The 17211-nt window shown below is 50.1% G+C and overlaps 1 protein-coding gene across 1 annotated transcript in view; it reads left to right on the top strand.

Moving 5' to 3' along the window:
- The window catches only part of LMX1A (LIM homeobox transcription factor 1 alpha), a 156939-nt gene that overhangs the window by 94149 nt on the left and 45579 nt on the right, over window positions 1–17211 (top strand). Inside the window, exon 3 of the mRNA XM_047077358.1 lies at window positions 16082–16314. Coding sequence (XP_046933314.1) covers window positions 16082–16314 — 233 coding nt within the window. The remainder of the gene's footprint in view (window positions 1–16081; window positions 16315–17211) is intronic.

Here is a 17211-nt window from a genome sequence, read left to right as displayed (position 1 = left end):
GTCTCATGACTGCAGTTTGGGGGGGGGGACGCAGAGAACATTTTTCTTCATGAAAGTACTGACCTATTCTGGAAGGAATTCGGTGCCTGACTGTAGCCGAGATAGCGGTACGTTTCAGGGAGGGTAACAGTTACCGCGCTGTCTTTCCGCGTGGCTCTCTTGGTGAGGTTGGATGGAGATTGATGCCGGTGCATGTGGTTCTTCACGGTGAGGGAGTGTGCAGGGCTCAGAGAGCCACTCAGGTTTCAGTGCCTTTGCCGGAGAAGTCTCTTCTTCCTGGCGGACGGGGGCAGGGTCTGCAAGCCTCTTGAGAGGTAGCTTCACGAAAGCTCCTTTGCCAAAAGATAACAACCAGCCCCTGCCTTTGTGCCTAGTTGTAAGTAATCTGCCCGACACCCAGGGACGAAGGCAGACATTTCTCTTAGATCTGGTGAAAGGAACAGGTCTTTAACTTCCCAACTGCTCTTAAAAGTGTAACTGGGCACCTGGAGGTCTCCGAGAAGCAGGGTGAGATCATTCTCCCGCTGGTCCCGCCTTATAGATCGGAGAGCTCACCTTCCTGGGCGGAACAGACGTTCCTAAAAGCTCATGCTGTCTTCAAGACACTGGCTTGGGGACACCCTGGTCTGTCATCATTTATTCCCCATTCCCATGGTGGGGAGAGGTTGTTGCAAATTACTATTATTTTTTTTAACTTCTGGCTGTAGTGTGCGATGAAACCAAGCTTCATCTCCAACCTAAGGGTGCGTGTGTGTGTGCGTGTGCATGGGGGCGTGCATGTGTCCTCGGGGGGGGGGGGGCGCACACTCACATCTGTACACATAACTCGTCACTGTGATTCCAAACCAGGAATCCTGTTTCACAGAGATTTTTGTGGCTCTCTAGCTCCTCAGGTCTGTCCCTGCTCTCTAATCCCCTGAGTGGAGCTGGATGTGGGGAGCAGAGGCATATGAAAGGCATCCAAGATGAAAATTCTATCCTAGGCTTGCACATGAATGTTGTGGTTGAGGTGGGGGTGTCTGCTGGCTTGCCATCATTCCTCTAGCATTTTCCACTTCTACCCAGCTCCCATTTGCTCATTTGCACGCAAATTCCAAGGTTGATGCTCTCCTGGTTTAGAGCCAGCCTGGGACACTGATTGCAGAGCCTCGGCTCTCCTTAAAGAAGTGGTGGTGGGTGGGGTGGCTCAGTCGGTGAAGCGTCCGACTTTGGCTCAGGTCACGATCTCACAGTTTGTGGGTTCGAGCCCCGCGCCGGGCTCTGCGCTGACAGCTTGGAGCCTGGAACCTGCTTCGGATCCTCTGCCTCTCTCTCTCTGAACCTCCCCCACCAATGCGCTCGCTCTCTCTCTCTCTCTCTCAAAAATAAACAAACATTAAAAAAATAATAAGTGGTGGGCAACTTCTGGCCTTTGCTTCCTAGGTAAAATATTTCAATATAGTTGATAAATTCAGTCGTCCTGTTCTAACTTACCAGGAGCTTGGGTTGACAATCGTGATGGTATTGCCTTGTAGTCATATAGAACTTTTAATTTGCAAAAAACAGTACTTGCCTACCATTCGATTAGGACAGCCCTCAGAGTTAGCTTAGGCAGTGATATAGTGGATCTTTGGTGGGTTTGGGCACAGATAGACTTGATTTGAATCCTGGCTTTCCGAGTTACTAGCTGTGTAAAGTTGAACGCACTACTTAGACCTTCACGAGCCTCTGTTTTCTCATCTGTAAAATGGGAGTAAGTTTTGACAGATGAGTGACACAGTCTAATTTAGTTCTTAGATCACCCTGCACTGAAGCTGTATGGAAGACGAACTTTGCAGGTGGCAAGAGGAAGCCGGTGGTCCATTGGGAGGCTGTTAAGGTGATCCCGGAAAGATATGGTGGGAGCATGGCCCACAGCGGAAGCAGTGGAGATAATGAGACACGACCAGATTTTTTAACAAATGTTAATTTATTTATTTTGAGTTTGTGAGCAGGGGAGGGGCAGAGAGAGAAAGGAAAGAGGGAATCCCAGGTAGGCTCCACACTGTCAATGCAGAGCCCGATGTGGGGCTCAATCTCACGAACCAGACCGTGAGATCATGACCTGCGCTGAAATCAAGAGTCGGATGCTTAACCAATGGAGCCACCCAGGTGCTCCCAAGACGTGATCAGATTCTGGTTCTATTTTGAGGATGGAGCAGAAATGTCTTGTTGACGGTTATGATTCTGAGATGTCTGCTGGGAGCAACAAGAAAGGTAGGGGTGCCATCCTTCAACAGAAAAGGGGAGATTGTGATTGATCGGAGCAGATCTGAACCAGCACGAGGTGTCAGGGAGTGAAGGTCAAGAACTCTATCTTGGTTTTATTAAGTTTGAGATTTTGATTAGATAGCCAAGTGAAGATATCGAGTAGGTAGTTGGATATGCAAGTTAGATTTGGGAAGGAGATCTGGGATCTCCTGAAGAGATAGAAACTTCAAAGTCATTTAGCACATACATGGTATTTCAAGTATTGAGACTGGATAAGCTCTCCAAGAGTAGTGAGACTAGAGAACATGAAACGCTTCAAGGTGAGGGAGAGGAGACCAAGGAGGGGTGACTAGTGAGAAAGGAGGAAAACCAGGAGAGCGAGGGATCCTGGAAACCCAGTGGTCACGAGGTCAGATGCTGCTGATGGGCTCAGGCTGATGGGGACTGAGCGACATGGAGGTCATGAGTGGCCTTCCCGAGAAAGTTTTGTGGGAAGGAGTTGGGCAAGTGCCTGACTCCATTGGCCTTAAAGGAGACCAGGAGAGGAACTGGAGATAGAAAACAGAAGTGATTTCTTTTTGGATTTTTTTACAAAGGCTATCAAATAAATGGAAAGTGGGATCAAAAAGAAGGGTATTTTTTTTCTCTCCGCATGGGAGAAATAAGGAAAAGTCATGTAAAAAAATTTATAAGAGGAAGAATAAATGATGTTGCTTTTGAGTAAGCGGTAAGTGCTGACTGAAGTCTAGAGCCTGGATGGAGAGGTTGCCCCAGGTAGGAGTACAGGACGCACTAGACCTTGATGGCAAGGGAAAGTCCTTCATATAACTGCATCCTGACTACAGTGCGTTAAATAGTTAAAGACTTTCATTTTTCTCACCTATGAGAAGTCAAAAAGGCCAAGTGCAACCGCTCAAGAAGGTTTTCAAGGATTCAGGCTTTTCTCCTTCTGCGATGCATCCTTAACAGGTGACTTTCACTTTCTTAATACCGAGATGGCTGTTTCACCCCCAGGTGTTACATTTTAGTTCCTGGTAGAAAGAAGGGAAAAGGTAAAGAGCAACAAAATGTATGTACCGGCCGAGTCTGTGTCATTTGATCCCAAACTTCCTGCTCCTGTCCCTACCCTTAGTGGAATCCCATGTGCTGCCCCCCTCTGGCCACTCTTAGCTGCAAGGGAATCTGGCATGTGAGATTTTCAACTGGGAGCCCAGCCGCCTAAATTTTGGTTATAGGAGGCAGAACACGGAAGGTCATTGTTTCTTTCAGTTTAAGAAGTTTTTCTGATTTTTTTATTTTTTAAGAATGTAGTAAAAAAACGTATGAAAATTTACCATCTTAACCCTTTTTTTTTCAATTTTTAGAGAGAGAGAGAGAGCATGAGCAGGGGAGAGGGGCAGAGGGAAAGAGAGAGAGAATCTTAAGCAGGCTCCACGCTCAGCATGGAGCTCGACACGGTACTTGATCCCATGACCCTGGGATCATGACCTTAGCTGAAATCACGAGTTGAACGCTTGACTGAATGAGCCACCCAGGCACCCCACTGTCTTGACCATTTAAAAAAAAATTTTTTTTAATGTTTATTTTTGAGAGAGATACAGAGAGTGAGCAGGGGAGGGGCAGAGAGAGACAGAGAGAGAGACAGAGACAGAGAGACAGACACAGAATCGGAAGCAGGCTCCAGGCTCTGAGCTGTCAGCACAGAGCCCGACGCGGGGCTCGAACTCATGAATCATGAGATCATGACCTGAATGGAAGCTGGACACTCAGTTGATTGAGCCACCCAGGGACTCTGCCTTCTTAACCATTTTTAAGGGCACATTTCAGTGGCATTAAGTACATTCACATTATTGACCACCATGTGTCCACAGAACTTTTTATGCTGCAAAACCGAAACTCTACCAATTAACAGCTCCCGGTTCCCTTCTTCCCCCAACCCTTGGCAAACACCGTTCTACTTTCTGTCTCCAGGAATTTGACTTTTCAAGTTACCTCCTATAAGTGGAATCCTATGGTATTTGCCCTTTTATAAGAGGCTTATTTTTATTGTGGTGTAGCATGAGCCAGAATTTCCTTCCTTTTTGAGACTGAATAATATTCCATTCCAATATATTCCAGTGTAGATGCCACATTACATTTATCCAGTCATCTGTTGATGGGCACTGGACTTTCCTTTATTTTTTGGCTGTTGTCAGTAATGCAGCTGTGAACGTGAGTATACAGACATCCCTTTGAGTACTTACCTTCAATTCTTTGGGGTATACACCTAGAAGTTGATTTGCTGGATGGTACGGTAATTCTATTTTTAAATTGTTGAGGAACTCCCGTACTGTTTTCTATAGCCAACAGTGCGTAAGCGTTCCAGTCTCTCTACATTTTTGCCAAACTTGTTATTTTCTTTGTTTTTTTTGTTGTTGTTTATTTTTTTTGTTTGTTTTATTTTTTTGTTCGTTTTGATAGTAGCCGTCCTAATTGGTTGGGGTGTCTTCTGGTTTTCAATGGATGGCGAGAGACTTGAAATGGATGGGGAGAGTTGAAAAGGGTAAAAATATGAATAAGAGATCAGAACAGTCTCACGTCCACTGGGGCAGACATCACAAACCTTTCTGGGGCTCTCAGTACACCCCGGCCCTAACAGGAAGGGGAAGGCAACGCAATTTAATGACAAAGAGGTTGTATTGGAAGTTCAGGACACCTGACTTTTTTTTCACTCGAGCCTCCACCCCTGCTGGGTTTGGGGAGTATACACAGCATGCTGTTTACCAGTTTACCTTCTCTGTGAGGAGGATCATAAAATCCAACTCCCTTCTTCTCACTTCTGTCAGAGCTGAGATGTCACACAAGATCGCACATGCTTTGAGATCTGTGAACCGAAGGCATTCTGGAACTTTAGACTATCCAGAGATAATTTCCATCCCTGATATGGAAAGGGAAAGTCCCACATGGCAGCTCTTTGTGGCTTCTGTGCCGTGGTGGGGCATGTTTTCTTCCGATTGTTAGTCAACGCGTGTCTTTTCCTGTCTGCCCTGGAAGACGGGATGATCCCTGAGAACAGGTGTTGAACATGAGAAGAAAGAGCACAGTAACAACTGTCAATGTTTTGAACGCTGTCTTGTGCTAGAGGATGATTGAGGGACATCATCATTGGTCTTCAGAATACTGGAGTATTCAACATTGGACTCCGTTGCTTCAGTAAGGAGCTCTTGGGTTGTGACAGGATGTCTTTTTTTTTTTTTTTTTTGGATGTATAACACAGCGGTAATAATGAAAAGTGATGGTGACAAAAGCGAACGGAATCCATAGAGAGCTCCGTGTTGCCCCCTGCTGGGATCTCAGAATCTTTCCCGTCAAAACATCATCAATAATGCCCTTGTCCTTCATACTTTTCTCTCGCTCGCTCGCTCTGTCTCTCATAGAGCCCAGGAAGCACACAGTCTTTGTAAGAGTATACATCGTATTGGCCACGTGCCACCCAGACAAGCCAAAAACTGTGGAACAATAGGAATCTGTGCCCGGACTATCAGCTAAAAATACCCCCTTCCCTCTGCTCTGTTGTTTCCTGCGTATGTTTAAGAGTGTCCCAGGAGGCTGATGAGGATGAAGGGAAAGGAAAACTGACAATTTCCAAGGAAACCGAACCTTTAACTCCCTAAAAGGGAAACATATATTTTCTGTAGGTCTGTTTTCTGTTTGTTGCCATTTTTGCATGCCTGTGTGACAATATGGAAAGTCTGTAATATGAGTTGTGCCACCTTGGCTTGGAGTATTGGAATCCGTGCTTTTACCACAGTCTTTTGCTTTATGGTCTGACTCGTAGACTGCATTCCAGGGTTTGGTAAAGAAGAGGGGAAGGAAAAGAAAGAGCTCCTAAGCAGCAGACCACTGTCTCACACACATTTTCCACACGTTCAGCTGGTTAGGGTACTGCTTAAGGGCTGGAGGAACACATTTCCATCCCTAGTTGGGCCATACGTAACCTCTTCTATTTCTTGATCACTGACCGAGCCTCAAGTTCTGGATGGTTTTCTCAGTAATCTCAGCTTTCTCTGTGATTTGTGGTAGGTCATTGATCCTTCCTTGGCGTTGGTTGCTTTCCATTTATAAAGTGAGGGAGGGGTTGGCTGATCTTTTGGGGGGGGATTTCACAGTTAGGGGAGCAAGGCAAAAATAAGGATGTCTCAATGCGGGTCCACACAGTGATCAGCAGCCTCAGTAAGAAGCAGTCATCTGAGAGCTCAAATGATAACGGGGCAAGGGTCTGTCCCAAATATTTGCGAGATAATGTCAGCATTAATTAAATAGCAACTGTTCGCTGTGGTTGGTTAAACACGGAGCTGCCGACTTCCTGAACATATGCTGGGTGTTAGGCAATGAAAGTGGGTGTTGGTCAACACTGGTTGGCTGATGTCAATATTTACCTTGACTTAGGGTTGACCATAGCCATAGTTGCCTGAATGAAATTCACAGTTTCCTCTCGAGTATTTGCCCTTTCATATTTGTCTGTTGGTCCATTCTCCAATAGCATATGAAGACTTGTTAAATTTTGATTTACTTTGTCATACTAACAAAGAACAAAGCCTTGAGATACACATGAGGTTCTATTTTTGGCTCAGTCAGCTGTCTTGAAATAAATGATCTTATCCAGATATTTGCATGGGCAGATTTGGTGAGTTTGCTTTCAATAAGGGGAGGTCACAGTTTCTACTTATTGAGAGCGGCCAGTATTGTCCGATACCTCAAATACGTTGTCTTGTTTAATTTCCAGAACATCTTGTAAGAGAGTTATGATCTCGTTTATAGATAAGGAAGCGGAGGCCCCAAGAGAGTCTATAACTCACTCAAATTCTCAAAGGCAGAACCAGGATTTGAATCCAGGGTCTATCAGACTTCAGACGCCATGCCGTGATCATCTGGTCTTCCTGACTCTGGAATGGACGCTTTGTAAGGACCAGGAAAGTACTTAGGCCACCATTTCGAGATGGAAGCTGCCCATTGCCAGCAGTATTTTCGATAGGCGATGAGCCACGTATGTTACCCTGTGCTTCTCGGTGAGCCCAGCGCCTCCAGGACGTGCAGACGTTGTACTTAGCGGTTCTCATCCCATTGTATGGTCCTCCTCACTGCTCCCCAGGAGCCCCAAGGAGACAGAGACTCTGATTGGCTCTGCCCGCCACTTATTGTTTTCCATTTTCTCCCCACTGCAGAGCCTTGAGACTGTCTCCTATAGAAGATCCTGCCACTTCTATTGTCCTCGCAGACTTTCCCACCGCCCCAGGACCACAGGCTCAGTTGCTCATTGTGGTGGTGTTGGCTCAGCCTCAAGGACAGAGACCTTGAGCCAGCCGACAAGGTTGCTTCTGTCACTACTTCTAAGGCCACAAGCCATGCTTTTGCTTCCCAATACTTTTGAATTCTCTTCTCTCACCACTTCTCCTTCAGTTTAGCCACATGGTCTCCCAGACTCCCAGCAGCAGATTTCCCCGACAGACAGTTTTGGCTTATGGCCAATCCCTGTCTCTGTGCCTGGATGACCTCAGTTACCAAGTCAACATGGCACTTAATGAGTGCTGCTATGCTGCCCCCTGGTGGAGAGGGTGGAAACAGTGACGCACAGATGACGGCCTTCTTGTTCAGGAGCCACGCAAAGACCGTCTCCTGCTCTCTCAACCGAAGGTTCGCGTACCTGATTAAAACTAGATTTGGTAGTGCCCGTGGAAAGGCAGCATGGTCGGTAGTTGCCAGCTGTCCAAGGTGAAAAGCAGCTCTGCTTTCTTATGTCGCCAAAGAAGTACGCAACCAGTTGGCCTCTAGTGAGAACCGGGGGTTTTCCGTATATTTATTTTCTCTGCCATCCTTCCACTTAATTGTCTACGGTGTGGAAGCTTTGAGAAGCTCCCTGTGAGGTGTGCAGACCTCTGGGTCAAGGCTAATGAAGATCTCGGTCTTTCCAAACACACCCTTTGTTCAGGAACCTTCTGGAGTGTCATAATGGGGGCTTCTCCTTGTATTCTTGCTCAATCCTCATGGACCTCAGGGCCAGGGATAGCTCTCGGTATGCATGAGGCTGCCATATTTCACGGTATTGCCGTACGTGGGAAGTCGTATCATCAGCCTCAGGGTTGATGTGGGGACGACACAGCATCTAGTGTCTGGGGTCTAGAGGATGATGGAGCAGTGGGCAGGGGGGATGGGCGAGAGAGATTGGAGGAAGCCATGGGCATTCATGGGTGAAAAAGTCAGGTATCCTGGGAAGAAAATGAAGCCTCAGTCAGCCTCCTGTTTTTTACCTTGATAGAGCAAGAAGGCATTTCATCTAACCACACGCCAGGGCTGTTAGGTGAGTCCGGACAAATCCCGTGTGGACGGGCTGCGTGCAAACCCTGGCCCGAGGCCCCTTCAGCAGGTAGGAACTCAGTCCCTGGCTGCACTGGATTGTCAGGGCTGACCCCCGAGTCCACAGCCAGCACCGCCAGAAAGCCGATCCTCCGACATTCTTGCACCGTTCGCGGCCTTGGTCCTGAACTGCTTGCTCTAATCCTTCTCTCTCCACACTCCTTTCTCTGATCCTGATTCTCCTGGTCTCTAACACTGTGATTCCTCATTTTTTTTTTTTAAAACGGATTTCTCTCTCCTATCCATATTCCGCTCTTTTTCTCCATCATCATCATTACACCATCGTAATAGTTACCATTTTATTGAGGATTTACTATAGTGTCAAGCACTATGCTAAGCAGCTTCAGTGCATTCGTTCAATTCATTCTGCTTGGGACTCTGTGAGACAGGTGCTTTTGTTATTCCCACTTTATTAGATAGTAAAAAAAAAAAACAAACAAACCAATGCCACCATCGCCTGGCCAAGATCACACGGCTAATAAGTGGTGAAGTAGGGACTCGGACCTAAGTTTATTTGGTTACATCACTTTGCCTCCTTACCCTGTTTCCACAGCGCAGTCTGTGGCTGGGCTTCCTTGGGTCTTCCTGGGTCCAACCCCATTGGCCTACGTTTTTGTCTATACCCTGAAAATAGCGACCCCCCCCCCCCGTCCCCGCCAGGTTCCCTAGCAGATGGGGTTCCAGCAGGAATGATCTCATCTTGGAATCAGCGTAGACCTTGCATGCTGGTGTTGGGTCAGAGAGGGTCTCCCAGACATTGCTTGTTCTTAACCTAAATCTGTGGAGGCCAGACCCCTTTCAGGGATCCCTTCAGGTACTTTGGGGCCCAAGGGCTGAGTGGCCTGAAGGAATCAACTTGGTGCCTAACCCTGCCTTTCTTCTACACCCCCTGGCAGCGCCTCAGGACCCAGTCACGGGTCCCGCGACCCAGCCGTCTCAGCTTCCAGATCCTTTTACTTATTTCTCCTGTGAAAACAGTGCCAGAGAGGTTATCGGAGAAAAATGGGAGAAGGGGCCTATGATCACACACCTCAGAGTCTCTCTCCTGGGGAAGAGAAGCATCATGAACGAGGCTGAACGGAAACATGGTGAGACAGCCTTTGAGGTCACAAACTTGTTCTACCTCCTCTAGAACTAGAGTGCCTCACAAGTTCATCGAGGTGCTACATAGAAGGAATATGGCGGTTGCTGGCACCCAGTGAGTGTTGGAGAAAGACTCATTCCCTCTTTTGTCTCTTCCACGGGCTTCTCTCCCGTTGAAGTAAAATAACTTGGAGGCTGAAATGTACATCCTGTGCCTCTTTCCTGGTGGCCTTAGACTTGTTCTCGAGGACATTCTCAGGTGTCACGCCTTCATATGGGCTTTTGAAATGCCCTTGTCTCCTGAGCTGCTGAGTAGGGATTCCCAACCCTGTAAAAAAAAAAAAAAAAAAAAAAGAAAAGAAAAAAGATGAATTAGAAAAATGGGAATGAACTAAGAAATGACCCAACCCTAATGGCTTTCAGACATGCCTTCGGGGCAAATTGTTTTCTTCACACAAAATCTTTTCTAGAAATAAATTCTAGAAATCCTTTTTAGAAATCTGTATGTAAAAATGTAGAAAGATAGGAGAACATTCAAGGGAGCTGTTGGTTTTAGCTGGGGTGTGCACACAGGTATGCGTTTGTGAGTCCCTCCACAATCTCTTTTGGCCTTAGTTTATGTACACATTGATAATGTATGTAATATATGCACATATGTTACATCTATATAAACCTGTGGCTGTGACCGATATGGTTCTGGAAAATATTTTGTTTGGAGAATTACCAGAGCATGGCCGTGTCATGCCAGAACACCTTCTGGAGAGAGGGCTGTGTTGGTGGCCAGGTGTGGCCTCCTCACGAGGAGACACGAGGAATAGACACGCCCCTCTGCAGCCAAGAAAGGGGAAGGACAGTGGCTTTCCTGAGGCCCGTTGGTAGAGGAAGAACCCTCGAGGCCTGGTCTCGCTGCTCCCATCACCCACCTCTCCTCTTCTCCACTGTCATCGCAGGCAGCCAGCACAGGGCAGGGAGGCGGGAGCTGGGTTGGGCTTCTCTCCCAGGTCCTGGCCCGTGGCAGTGGGACAGTCCCAGGCCTGTGCTCTGTCCCGCAGCACTGTGAGCAGTGAGTCCCCTGGGTTCACCCCCCCCCCCCACCCCCCGGGCCGCACTGCACTCTTAAGAGACGAAGTCGTGCCCACATCAGGGCAGCTCACGCTGCTAAGGAAGAAGCACTCTCCCAGGACAGGACTCCGGAAACTCCTAAGCATACGTTGCCCCCTTGGGGCAAAAAATATCCCCAGTGAGCAAAAGCCGGAGAGGCAGGGTGAATATGAACGACAAAAACTAGTGCTATCCCTGACGGGTCGCAAAACACTGCACATCCACGCGCTCATACGGTCCTCACTGATCCAGCAACGTGTCGGCATCATGATTGCCTTTTGTATCTGAGCAAACGGGAGCCGCAAAAGATTAAGCGATGGGCCCCCAGTCCTCCTCGCTGCTTGGCAGCAGCAGAACCTGCCCACACAGGCTCTCTCACCAAAGCTGAGGGCTGCCCGTCTCCCAGCTTGGGGCTCCCCAAGAAAAGGTGCGAGCGGGACACAGAATGGGATTGCAGCCAGGCCATTTGCCTGCCTGGTAGAGGGCAGGGGAAAGTGCCAGCAGGAGGAAGAGAAAGGGCAGAGGGGGAGGGCAAGACCAAAGATTCTGTGCCCCCCTAGGCCAAGGGGGCGGGTCTCTCCTCTGTGCCACTCCGGCTCTTGCCCTCCTGTATACCCCGGATACACGGCAGTGTGGTCTCGGTCCAGAGCCTGCTGCCTGCTGGGGACCGGGAGCTCCCCGAGGCCAGGGTGGCCCCACGGACCGACACATCCCCAGTGTCTCCATGCCAAGGGCGTTCACCAGCGGGGGAAGAACGCTGAACGAGGCTTAGTCTCTGGGATGGGCACTGCACTGGGGGCTTTTCCGTGAGCTGGAGGGCGTTGTTCCCATGTCACAGGTGAGGGAGTTAGACGCAAAGAGGAGATAAGGAATCATTCGGAGGGTTTTCACGGGTAGGAGAATTCGTAATGGTAGGAAAAGTTGGGAGTTATTATGTCTGCCCAGAAGAGCCGGACGTTTTGGGAAACCTTGTCTAGCTTTCCAAGGGCACAGCCAGCCTGCCAGGCTCTGAACCCAGAGTGAGGTCTCATTAGCATTCAGAGGGGGAAGTGACCGTGGGGGACGCCATCCGGGGCATTGGGAAGAGACAGGCTGTGTTTTAATTACGACCTGGACTTCTGAACAAATCCTTTTCTCTGCTTGTCTGAGCCTTAGAGAAAACAACTTGTGGGAGGTGTGTAGTCGGCAGCTGGGTCCACACTGGTGCCTGTACAGCTGTGTATACATCTGGCACACAGGTGGTGGACTGCATGTGCCTCTTCTCCTTGAATTGCTCTGGGGGTGAGTGGGTGGGGGGAGGGGTGGGCACAAGAGTCAAGGTGGTGAGGTGAGCTTGACCTGGTCTTTGCCCGGAGGGGGAGAGTTGGGTGGAGAGAAGGGAGAGAAACAGGGCTGCCCCCCTCTTCCTGGTCTCTAATCCCCCGCTGACCGTGACCATTGGAGCCCAGACAACTCCAGCCACTCCTGAGTCAACATGGCGGGCTTTCTTTGTTGAGCTCACCCTGACCCTCCCGTCTCCAACGTGGGGGAGATTTTTGGAGCGGGGGCTGAAATTAAGAAGGGCGGAGAAAAGGGAGGAGATTAACAGGGTAGAAGTTAGACAAGCACAGATGCTACCACCTGCGGCCGCAGATTCTCAAGTGCTTGTTGACTCCCTGGGAGCGTTTGCCTTGGGTCTGTTTAACAGTTCATTCCAGGGGAAGGGGAGGAGAAGGAGGGCTTTGGGGACAAAGGGCCTTTGACCGGGTCCTGGAAAAGCATTGATTAGTTTGCTCAGGTTGGCAAACAGTGACTCGGGACTCGGGGCCGGGGATGAACTGGGTGATTTTCTGCCCGGGGCGTGGCAATCCAGCATGGAGGCAGGGAAGCAAAAGCAAATGTTTGAGGGACTGGTGTGGAGAAGGAAAAGGCGGGGCCGCTGGCATCTGGAATTCTGGTTTTGGGCTGTCGTCAGGGGGAAAGGAGCCACGTCGGCCCCTTGGAAGTTGAGAGGCAGAGGGCAGGCATATCAGGATGGGTGTTTCTAAGGTGCTCTTGATGGCCAAGGGTGGGCGTAGGGGCCCATGTGGTGACCCAGGGCCTGGGTTGAGAGACCGCGAGCTCATGCCTTCCCGATCCTGTGCTGAGCTGGAATCAGCTACCGCTGGCCTCTGTCCTGGGAGGCTGTTCCGTCATGGATTCACCAGAGGCAGCCTCATTCTCTTCCCCAAGCCTTGGCTTCCTCCACCCGAAGAATCTGAATGGCCTCCGTTTTTCTTTCGCCAATCCATGTGCAATGCCTCTTTGGGAACCCCTCCTTCACTTCCTCTCCACCCTCAAAACGGTTCCCTTCTTCCAGGAAGCTTCTAAGACAAACATGCAGACTTCACGCCATAAACCAGTATGGCTTCAGAGCTGGGAAGCGATTGATTGTATTACCAACAAACTATGGCTTTATGCCATTCTGTTTTCTGTTCACTGGACATTGCCTTGTACTGTTTGTGTTTTCTGTTTCCCACAGGTAATTCTCTACGGGTGGACATTATTTGATTCTTGTTTGTTTGTTTGCTGTGCTCCACGGGGTTGAGGACCTTGTATAATTTTGTGCCGACAACGGTGACCCACACCTGACAGACACTCCGTGTAGACTTGTTTACACACACGAGTGCTGCCCGGGTGGTGGTTTCTTCCCCTCCCAGTTAAGACAGACAGTGGATGGTGTTAGTGCACGGTAGGTACTTCTGAATGAGGGAGTGAAAAGAAGAGCAGACTGTAAATGAATATCTGAATGAACTTTTGGAATGAATGGGAAAAAAAAAGAAAAGACTGAATGAGTAAGTGAATGTGGGAAAGAGCTTTTGTGTTGGGATTGGCCACACTGAAGCCATTTTGGTGGTCGGCCTGTCTATAGAAAAATGCCCTTCAGTTACTTCTGCTTCCTCAGTTGCTGCCGGCATGAGGCCTGTTAGCAGAACACGGTGGCCTCGGCCACCTGGATGTGCTCTGAGTCCATTGTGTCTTGTCTTCACGGGGGGGGGGGGGGGTCTTGGAGTTTTTATGCCCTCTGGCCATTTCGTCTTCCTGCCACCATCCCCGCCCTACGCCATCTGAACTGTCGGTGTCCGTTGACTTCGCTGGATGTGAGGACAAACAGAGAGATCGGTTTGGAGAGAGATTCTTTTCTCCCTGTTGTGCTAGTACTTAAAAAACAAAACAACTTTATTTTGGAGATACAAAAGTGAGTGGTATAATGCATCAATCCCTGAGATGTTTTCAGGGCCTATCATCTCTGTGCTTATGCCAAAGGCGTCGATGAAGGCAATTACGTCATCATGAGGCAGTTTTAAAAAAAGAGAAGAAGAAATAGATCTGCTGTAAATTTTAGTCTGTCCCAGACTGCCCTGAACTGTTACTGGCCTGGGGTGGGGGGACGAAGAAACAAGTGGCTTTTATTGGGACCCGCCGTGTGGCAGTCCCTACGTGAGGCTCTTTGCACAGGTCGTTTTAGGAGAACAAGTTAGATCCGTGGGTCAGATCACTCTTACGGAGTCTCCAGCATGTGCAAGAGCTTGTGGGCTATATTCCATAGGCCTTGTTCTTCAACTACAGGCTGTTGGCAGGAGAAGTTATAAACATAGGAAAATCTCAATGATAAGGCAAGATTAAGATGTTTCAAGTTAGCAGTAGGAAGCAATCCCCGGCAGACTTTTGGAGCTGGAAGGAATTGGCCTAACTCCTTAACGACAGCCAGGAAAAGAGTGCAAAGGTGGGGGGAATGGCCTGCCCATAGTTGTGCTGACGGTTGTAAGCGTAGCTCGTGGATCCAGCCCGGTGGATCTTGCTGCTTTTTGTGTCTTGAAACATCTCCAGGAAACAACTGAGTGACCCGCTCAGACTGTTCATGGCAGGGTGTTCAAAGGAGAGGCAGCTCCTTCACGTTGAGGCAGGGGAGGCTGGCTGGACCCAAGACGGTGGTTGGTGCCTTGTCCTGAGGGCGGGTTGGATTCAGTTAGACCAGACAGAGAAGGGCGGGCTTTGCGGGAGGGTGGATTGGTGTAAATGGTGTAAATACGCCCAGAAGCGAATCAGGCACGGTGTGTTTGTAGGAGTGGAGACATCATCGTCATCATCATCATCATCCTCCTCCAGCTCTGCCCACCAGGAGCCCGGGAGCTTCCCCGTCTCCAGATTGTGGGTTCTGGTCCCCTCCTCTCTGGTTCCCTGCTGCTGCCGTATCAGTGACCCCGGTCTCTGCTCTACCCTTTGTACTACAAAGAGTTGCTTCTCCTAAACAGGGCTCTTACCATGTTAAAAATTGCTCAGGGACTCTCCACTGCTTGCCACACGCTGTTCAGCCTGAGCGTGTGAGCGGTCACGACTGGCCTCACCTGTCCCCCAACTCTTGAGGTGCCCCACCTCCAGCCTGCTGGAGCACACCCGGGCACTGTTGCGACTTCAGACCTTCACACAGGGGGTCCCCTCCTCCCCACCCCTTTAGGCCGTCAGCCTGCCAGCCTTCCTGTCTTTCCTTTCACCAAGATGCACTGACCTCATGATAACGGGCAGCTGACTCTAGGCGCCCCCCCCCCCCCATCGGATCGTTCTTGTTTCCTCCTCCGTGTCCCGCCGCCGTCATTTAGATGTGTCCTGTCTCTTCCGTTAGCCTGCGCTCATTTCTGAAAGGGATTTTCTTTTATTCATCTCATGTCACTAGTCCCTACTGCTTTGGTTCGGCATAGACAGACACCCCCTTCTGTGGCTTGTTGAAATTAACTGAAATGAAATAAGAACGAAGGCCTGAGAGAGAGCTGCGTTCACCCAACGCCACGCTGGGAAGCCGGGGTGCAGTTTATCCCTCCGAAACCAGATGACGCGTCGGCACGCCCTGGCCGGCTTGCTACGGATTCACGTTCTGGGGCTCCCCCTTTTGCGCACTGATGGGAGCGGGCCCGGACATTTGGATTACTCCCCGGGGATTCTGGGCAGCTGCCTGGCGCTGTGTGTAGACCACCCTCTGGGAGGACCATGTCCTAGATGACCCCAGTTACACCCTGGGCATTAGCTCAGACTGTTCCCAGCACCTCTGCCCCTGCGTTTTGTAAGCCTCTGTGCGTCACTCACCCGAATCCCTTGGTTCGGCCTCCTCCGGGAACCCAGCATCTGGATTTCAAGTGTATTTCGTTCCCAAGCATCCTCACCCCGGGGCTTGGAGTCTCGGGTGCTGTTGACCTGAGGCCAGCTGGCCCCGATCCGACCTTTCTCAAAGACCCTGCTTCCCTTTCTCCCCTGCTGCCAGGCTGTTTGCTGTCAAATGTGGGGGCTGCTTCGAGGCCATCGCGCCCAATGAGTTCGTCATGCGGGCCCAGAAGAGCGTGTACCACCTGAGCTGCTTCTGCTGCTGTGTCTGTGAGCGGCAGCTCCAGAAGGGCGATGAGTTTGTCCTGAAGGAGGGGCAGCTGCTCTGCAAAGGGGACTATGAGAAGGAGCGGGAGCTACTGAGCCTGGTGAGCCCAGCGGCGTCAGACTCAGGTGAGTGCGGCGCGGGCGGTGGGTGGGGATGCGGGACGCGGGGGGCAGCGGGGTGGGCTGACGGTCTGGTCTGCGTTGCTTTTGCCCTAGAGGACCAGCCACCGGGGCAGCCCAGCTCCACGGCAAAGCAGCTCTGTGCATCACAGGCAGTACCTTTGTAAGGTTGGCGTGATCTCTTACTGGTCAGGAATTGCCATGGCGATGCCGTGTAACAAATTACCCCCAGATTCCACGCGTCACCGCTGTAAACGCTTACTCACGCGTTCCCAAGCCTCTCGGTTAACGGCAGTGACTCTGCTTCAGGCTGAGGGTCTGCAGCTCACCTGGGATCTGCTGAGCTCAGCTCTAGGCCGCAGACCAGGCTCGAGTCCGCTCTGCGTGATTCACGCCAGGCTCCAGGCTTGAGAAGCGGCAGGTCCAGGGCGTGGTCTTCTCTTGCCAATGACAAAAGTGCCAGGGGGCACGCCCGACCCTACCTGTGCTTTTCCGGCCTCCGTTCATACCATATCTGCTAATGGTTCACAGGCTAAAGCAAATTAAAAGCTTAAGCCCAAGGGCGCCCGGGTGGCTCAGCCGGTTAAGCGTCTGACCCTTCGTTTCAGCTGAGGTCACGATCTCTCGGTTTGTGGGTTTGAATCCCGCATCGGGCTCCGCAGCTGGCAGTGTGTAGCCTGCTTGGGATTCTCTCTGTCTCTGCCTCTCCCCTGCTCATGCTGTCTCTGTCTCTCTCAAATAAATAAAACACTTTTAAAAACTTAAAAGGCTCAAGCCCGAAGTCCAGGGGAGGAGAAGTACACTACATGCACCTCAGATCCCTCCGCAGGTATAGTTATGTGATACTGTTCCAGGGTGTGATGAGTTGGAACCAGTAATGCAGTCTACCATAATCACTGAGCT

Source organism: Lynx rufus, unplaced genomic scaffold, assembly GCF_022079265.1.
Source record: "Lynx rufus isolate CCGP_SWC_20201006 ecotype Redwood Valley unplaced genomic scaffold, mLynRuf1.p SCAF_15, whole genome shotgun sequence".
In the NCBI taxonomy this organism is placed as follows: Eukaryota; Metazoa; Chordata; class Mammalia; order Carnivora; family Felidae; genus Lynx; species Lynx rufus.
Note: the sequence above shows the minus strand (reverse complement) of the source record. Positions and strands in the feature narration are given on the sequence as shown.